Source organism: Corylus avellana, chromosome ca7, assembly GCF_901000735.1.
Source record: "Corylus avellana chromosome ca7, CavTom2PMs-1.0".
NCBI classification, from domain to species: Eukaryota; Viridiplantae; Streptophyta; class Magnoliopsida; order Fagales; family Betulaceae; genus Corylus; species Corylus avellana.
In genome coordinates this window covers 23,654,101-23,661,957 of record NC_081547.1, presented here as the reverse complement: position 1 = coordinate 23,661,957, position 7,857 = coordinate 23,654,101, and the positions used below count along the sequence as shown (strand labels likewise).

The 7,857-nt window shown below is 35.6% G+C and overlaps 1 protein-coding gene across 1 annotated transcript; it reads right to left on the bottom strand.

Moving 5' to 3' along the window:
* LOC132188826 (AUGMIN subunit 7) lies at window positions 1-6,570 on the bottom strand. Its single transcript, XM_059603383.1, has 9 exons — window positions 6,365-6,570; window positions 6,141-6,226; window positions 5,769-5,830; window positions 4,379-4,470; window positions 4,043-4,168; window positions 2,908-2,998; window positions 1,501-1,608; window positions 1,081-1,179; window positions 1-608 (listed from the first exon to the last, which is right to left on the bottom strand). Exons 1-9 carry the CDS (start codon window positions 6,496-6,498, stop codon window positions 408-410), a joined length of 999 nt encoding a protein of 332 aa, XP_059459366.1. The 5' UTR covers window positions 6,499-6,570; the 3' UTR covers window positions 1-407.
* Between the last annotated feature and the right edge of the window lie 1,287 nt (window positions 6,571-7,857).

The window sequence follows — 7,857 nt, the reverse complement described above, 5'->3', positions numbered from 1 at the left end:
AATGTAAACGGCTACGTTTTTGTATTTCTCAAGAAACTGAAGAAAAAACAATGGCACCGCGTTTTGGAGCCCACACAGCACACCACCCCTCTACCAGCTGGTTAGGGCTGGGGCTGGCTGAATAATAAATTCAAAACAAAATTGTTCAAATAAAATTAGTATGTCACCTTCATCTAATCGTTATTGGACCTAAAGCTAAAGCTACATATCATGACAAGCCTTTGTCAAAGAGAGAGAGTTGTGAGACAACCAAACTTCAAAAAGATTCACAGCTGTGAGCCTTCCTGATTTCAAAGATATATACGGCTGTCAAACAGCAAACATGGGGTGTTCTAGTGTATTTTCTCCATCTTTCACAGCATTAATCCTGCATGGCAGATTGCTTTGTTCAACGTGCCTCTTGTTGTTCATCGTAATTTCACCCCCTCACCCTGCTCGCGAGCAATGGAAGCTGAGAGAATTCCGAGGTCACGGTTTAAGAATGTCAGTGCCGACTCACACTCGGAGATTATTCTCGTGACGGAAGAAGGCTCGCCCGCAACAGTTTCACACGATCCAACAGCAAGAGCTGCATGGGAATCTCGAAGATTCCTCAAGTTCCCTAGGAACTACGATCAATGCAGAAAGGTCATCCAAATTAGTGGTCGTATCAGTTTCTTCAGAAGGACAAACAACTCTTTAAAACAGTCCATGACATAAAAAGCACAAGGCTGCATATCTATGAATGTGTTGTAATTAGACCTGCATCTCAAAGAATTTGGATCTAAGATGTAATTTTGTGACAAAAATTTGCACTTGTATCCATGACTCCATGAAAAATAGAAAAAAGAAAAAACAGAATTATCCCTTTTTCTCAATCAGATGCCTTGTAAATTTTGAAATAATATAAATATTCATACAATATACAGCATCTTATGTTAGTAGTAATAAATTGCTATCAGTATCTTAACTGGGCCTGTGTCAGTCTAATATAAAAACTAAAAGGAACCTAATAGAGAGATGTTCACAATCACAACCAGATAAAAAGGAAAAGCATAAGATCAAAGATAAAACACGCCAATAATCTACAAAGAAATATACCTTCAAAAGCATCTTGTATGCCTCCAATAAGCGATTGGCAGCTGGGCCAAACCCATGGAGCTGTGGTACCTCCATCATGTGCGTCCAGGGACGAATTTCCTACAAAGAAAAGAAAAAATGAAATTCATAAACTGTGGAACAGTATGTGAGCGTAGAGCTACAGCGGTTGTAAAAAAATTCAACAGATTCTATCTTAGAACTTTTCAACTAAGGATAAGGCTGCAACAAATGGTAAAACTCCTTAGGCCAATCAAACCTTATATGTGAACGTGAAATTTATGAAAAAGCATTACAATTCATCAGGTGAAAGCATATAAAACATTCAGCAATTATATAGCATGATTCTTCAATTAGTTGGCACAAGTAAAAGGAAAAGTGAGATAACAAACATTCTAAAAGAAAAGGAAGAGCAGGCCAGACCTTGGTGTAAATCATATTAAATGATCTTGCAGTTTCTAGAAAAGATTCCAAATGTGCCCGCAATTGGGATTCCACCTCTGCATACTCCTCATTTGGGTTGTAAGCATGCTATATGCATAAAGGCAAAATAATGACCGCAGTGATACAAAAGGAAGAAAATAAAAAATACATTACTATAATGGACAAATTACCAGTGTACATAGGAGGAAAAAAAAAAAAAAAACAGTAAATTCAAAATTGGGAAGTACATCCCACAGAAAAAAGCGGACTAGATCAAATCAGAAAAATAAGTTGAAAACAAATGCGAAAATAATTCTTTACAGGGATAAAGGGGGAAAAACAGACATGCTTATTTATTTAATTTTTATTTCCTTCAAGTCAAGATCCAAACCTATAATGTACTGCAACCAAACCCTATCCATCTCCGACTTGTGCAAAGGCCCAAGGACAGACAATTGTTTTGTCCTTACAAAATAGTCTCAAGACTTTGAGCATAAATTTCATAACTACAGATAATAGTACTCAAAGTTTTTTCTTGTAAAAGTTACTAAAAGCACAAAAAGGAACACAATTCTAGTACATCAAAAACATACAAGAGAAATGACTGAAAGGAAAATATAACCAAAATACAAACCAAGTTCTGACATGACAGACAGCCAAAAAAAAAAATACAGAAATGAGACAAAGAGATGCTCCTTTCATCCTGAGACAGCAGCAACCTTGAAACAAATACTTCAATTGCATCACAGTGAGCTCTAGAAGTTTATATGCTACTTTGAAGGGGAATTCTCTACAACTTTACATTTTTAATATGACTAATTTGTGCCAAGAACAAAAAGAAAATATGGAAGGAATAAATTACGTCTACTTTCATCTAAACAAGAAAATGATGGAAACATTTCATAGATGTTCTTTGCTAAAATAGGAATCTGAGAAATGTAAGATCTGCAATATAGCCTTACCTCTTAAAAACTAATGGATGCCCATGCCAATAACAGGTGGGAGAAGAAGTTGACAAACTAAACTCAGTTATTATTGACACCTTCAAATGAGCCGACTTGATAGGTTCTTGATTTATTGAGGAACAAAAAATTGACTAGCAATTATTTTGAGTAACCGTGATATAAGAAGATGCATGAAATGTTAAAGAACCTTCACTACTAAAAGAAGCTATCAAGAAGTGGGCCAATAAGCAGAAAAGATTACACTAGGACTTGAATCAAAGACCTAACAAACAGAGACTCTATACCGTGTTGTATAACCACCAGTCCTAAACGGTTAACACAGAAATGACGATATCAAATATTTAACTCAGTGAAGCTGATAAAGCCACTTAGTAGAAACATGTTACAAGAAACTCAAAAAGTAATTGTGAAAGACTAGTCAGGGGCAAGGAGCAGGGATAACCTTTGATGCCAAATCGTCAACCTTCAGTTGAAGATTCAATAGTATCTTTGATTGCTCTGAAAGCTTCAACTCCAGCTCAGAAACATCTGGCCTGCAAACAAACTTCCACTAAAAAACTTTCCAAAGAAGAAAGAATTGACTGCAAATTAAGTTATCTATGGCGTGTAAAACAAATGTCACTTCATTTAAATAAATAAAGAATCGAAATTGTCATTTTTTACTAGTATCATTCATTTTGTGGAGCAGCTAAAAGCCTCAAATGGTGGAGCAAGATTCTTGTTGCCAACATAATAAATATAACAGATTGTATAAAACAACAAGAACAGCAAACATTTTGGTACTTCTAATAAATACTTATTAAAAAAATAAAAAATAAAAGGAAATGCTGGTTGCAGTTGGAGTAGCAAGAGCAGTATAAAACAACAAGAAAAGCAAACATTTTGGTACTTCTAATAAATACTTATTAAAAAAATAAAAAATAAAAGGAAATGCTGGTTGCAGTTGGAGTAGCAAGAGCAGTAGCAGCAACAACAATAACAAATAGTAGTGGTAATTCCCAAAAGAATCTCTCTCTTCCCCCACCCCCACCAAACAAAATATACTCTTTCTATACTTGTTATTTACTAAATGAACCAGGAGAACCCTAGTATACCTATTTCCTAAGTGAACCCAAGAGAACCCTAGTATACCATCAACATTTTCATGTTGGCCCATTCCATTTCTACAATGTTCCAAGTTTCAAATGGTACATCTGTAATAACAAATGTAACTATCATTGACATATTTGCGAATAGAATTCGTGATCAAATCTTTTATATATGCCAAGACAAACATTCCATCTAAAGCATGAAACAGTTTCATTACTTCCCCAAGTTCTGATGATACCTAACAACAACTCCGATTTGTTCCAAAATCATTTGATTATATTTCTTTATAACAGATAATACTGACTATGTGTACAGGAGCACTACATAAGAAACCAAAAGGACAGTTCCAAAACTGAGAGAATCTGGGGATTTCAAGGTTATCTAAAAAAGGGAAAGAAAATCTTAAAGTTCACTTAAGATGTTGTATACTTCCATAAGTAGTCTTTAGGGAAAAATTTGAAACACAAATGGGAAAAGAATATCCTTACAGTGGATATATTGATTGAATTTGAACATCTGCAGGGAACAACTTGCACTCCTCGGAGAATATTTGAGCTTGTTTTTCTGCAATAGAATCTATAAGTTGTATATCCTTGTTCACCTGCTCATCGATGCTGCACGAAATAGACACAAACCAAATTTCAGTTTCAAAAAACCTTGAGAAATTAGAAAACAAATAGTATGCATTTATTATTCAAGGGTGGGATTAATAAATCAAACACGTGATTGCTCTTCATCAAACATGAAAACTAAGTTGTCAACCAAATATAGAACTTAGAATCCTACTACCTCCATTACTTATCAAAAAAAAAGAATCCTACTACCTCCATTCTGGATTATCAGCATAGATGCTTGCCTCTACAAGATCAACAATAAGACGAAGCATTTCAGTGCGATCTTCATAGCTTCCTCGTCCCTGAAATAGTAGGACATTGCATTAGAAAAGTTGAGAAAATTCACATGATCGTGAGGCTTACTGCATTCTAATATAATGCAGAGTACATGATGTTCCATTAACATATGATCCACAGATTTTGATTTTTTTTTTTGTTTTAATAGTAGTCATAAATTCGTTGCAAAGCATAAAGGCGCAACCCAAGTACACACGAAGTATAAAAGAGAAACATTTAGCTACAAGCAGAAAAAAGATCTAAAAAATATTAACAGTACCACCACTCCTAGGCCCAACCATGAATCCTGAATAAAGACCCACATTTACTAAAGAATAAATCATTTTACTTAACACCTCCATAACAAATAACAAATAGAAATGGAAACAATGGGTCTTCCTGTCTCAGGCCAGGGGAACTACTAAAGAAACCCATAGGAGTGCCATTCACCAATACAGAAATGCACACCGAGGAGATACAAGATGCTATCCATTTGCACCATCTTTCTCCAAACCCACATCTTCTCAACAAATACGAGAAAATCCAAACTGACCTGGTCATAAGCCATTTCAATGTCCAACTAGCATAACATGAAGGCTTGGCTAGATGCAAAATGTGCCATGTCCATCAAATCTTTCAAATCATCTTTTATCTATCTTTTTTTTCTCTAATATAATCTATTCTAACTTCTATTACAAACTTAATTCCCCACGGTTATGCCAAGATATACATGTTCCACCTTTATTCTTTCCATGAAGGAGGTTACATCTTTTAGTACCCCTAGCATTTTTCGAAAAAGAAATACAAAAGTTTGCGAACTAGTTAGGGAACTCCAACCATAATATTGATTTCAATTTGGTTTCCCTGAAATGTAAGTCAAATTTGGTTGTCTTCCTCTAGTAAAATTGGGCTGGCCTTGTACAATCTTGAGCCATTTGTGGCATTCAATTTTTGAAAAACCTATTGCAATCCCTTGTTAAGACAATGTCCATATAAGACCGACAAGCCATCATAAACTGGGCCAATTCATCATTTATAGCAGTAAAAGTACCTAAATTAACAGGCCAACACTCTTACAAAGGTACTTAGAAAAGCAACAACTATATCGACGAATATTGTAATTGCAAGAGTACAATTGACAATAACTATCCCTTTGGATACAAATAATAATAATAATACCAAAAATAAGCATTCAACAAAAATAAGACAAGACTCATTTCCACAGATAAAACGCGTATGGAGTAAAATAGATAAAAGCCTACAGCATTAGCGAAACAATATTAACCAATATATTGATAAGTATAGGAGGAACTGAACAACTAACTTGGATGGCTTCTGTATCTATAGTAGTTGTAAATCCCAGAAACTTTGCAATCTCCGCCAAATCTACGCAAAAAAGGAATTTGCATTAGCAATAATAGCAATAAATAAGATATGCTTAAATAGTCCTAGCCAAACAATTAAAGGGGCGCAAAGTCGGTACAAATGTCACAAATTATGTAGAATGATATGAAATTTGACCAGGTATTAAACAGCAAGAGAAACACCACATGCTTTCAGAATATAGAGAACTTTAGCTAAGATGGCAGATCGATACAAGGCTGCTTGGAAAAATTATTAATTACAAAACTTTTGGTTCATACCAGTCTGCCAAAGTATGTAAATCAATGGAACGATAATGAATGAGAAGGCTTACATTGGATGCGAGAAGTCTCTTCGTCACGAACCATGGCATCCCCTTGCTGACTTTGTTGCGAGAATGGTGATTTATCACCCAATAGTCTGCAACAAACCAATTTAAATCGAACTCTCTTAAAAAACCCAAGGATCGGGATCATTTTGAATTGGATGATTTGGAAGAAAGAAGTAAAACAAATCGGGAAAAGATAGATCTAAAAGAAAAAGGGAAATTGTGGGGACCGGAAGAAGAGCCACTCGAGAAGGGCGTAGCGCTCCATGCCAGCAAAGAGGAGAGACTGCGCAGGAGCATTGGCTCTCGAGTAATTCAGCGTCGCCAGTTTCTTCTGTATTTCTTCCATTTGCCTCGTCGCCATTTCCTCTCGCTCCCGACACCTTCCGGAGGAGTAAAGCAGAATCTAGGGTGTGCTCACCGCTCAGTGCACTGGAATGTTAAAATTCGAACCACGTTGTTTGAGGGCAGTTTGGGAGTGCGATTTCAATAAGTGCGATTTTAAAAATTGCGTTTTTAAAATTGTACAGGCGTTTAGTAAAACATACTAAAAATTACTTTTTTTTATTAATTGAGTGTTTAGATAACATTAGCATATAATTACGGTTTCATGACCAAATTACCAATGAGGATGAACAAGACAAAGAGGATGAAGAAAAAAAAAAGGGTTTTAATGTATTTTAGGTGGATATTCTTAGTATTTTTTTCATTCCCGTTCTAAAAAATGTAACTATTGCGCCAAATATCTTTTTAATAGAAATCGTGATTTTGTTTTAAATTCGCACTTTTTCAAATAAGCACCCTCTAATCAGCTTATGAAAATCGTAGATTTTTTTGCGATTTTAAAATTTGCGTTTTTAAAATCACAATCCCAAACACCCTAAAGTTGCGATTTGGTTTAAAATCGCAGATTATTTTTTAAAAAACGCACTCCCAAACGCACCCTGAGTCAGGAATGTCGTTTACACGATTCTATTCGCATCAACAAATTCGTTCAAGCCAGCCGCTATGCAGGTCATTCCGATCCAACTGATTTATAGGTCGTACCAACTTGACAATGTAAATTGTATAATGTCTCAAAGCGCAAAACAGCACATATTAAAATGACAATTTATAAAATTTTTAGAAAAAATAATAATAATAAGTAAATTGATCCTTATGGTTCAGCATTTGATAAAAAAAATTTTATATACGTTCGCTGCGAACGGGGTGTAAACGAGCCGAGCTTTGGCGAGCTTGACTTGTTCGGGCTCGGCTCGTTTACTTTGAAGCCAAGCTCGAGCTCGACATCGACACGAACCTAGAAATGTTGCTCGAGCTCTGCTCGATAGGGTTAGAACCCTGTTCGAGCTCGAGCTCAAGCTCGATTAATTTTGGGATGTATATGTACATGCTTTTGGCAAAAATGATTCAATCCTAGAATTCAATATTATGTGAAAGACCAACACCCATCTGTTTAATAAGACGAAGATACTTTTTCTGCTCTAATTTCATCAAACACAAACCATAATTCAGTAAAAAACAGAAACCCCAATGGCTATCTATCCAAAAATATTTACACATTTTTCTGGGCAACCAAACAAACACATCAAACGGCAAAACCCCAAACCACCCAACACCCAAGAAGAAACGGAGAATAAAAAAAAAAACCCAAAAAGAAAAGAAAAACCCACAAATCTTATCACCTCATCCGCCTCCGATCCGCGGCGTACTACGAGAGTGA

Excerpts from the sequence above, each read along its gene's own strand:
- LOC132188826 (XM_059603383.1), bottom strand. The coding sequence starts at position 6,498 with ATGGCGACGAGGCAAATGGAAGAAATACAGAAGAAACTGGCGACGCTG. Across the intron at positions 4,471-5,768 it reads TAGATACAGAAGCCATCCAA|GGACGAGGAAGCTATGAAGA; the intron begins GTTAGTTGTTCA and ends CTACTATTTCAG. Across the intron at positions 1,609-2,907 it reads TTGACGATTTGGCATCAAAG|CATGCTTACAACCCAAATGA; the intron begins GTTATCCCTGCT and ends TTATGCATATAG.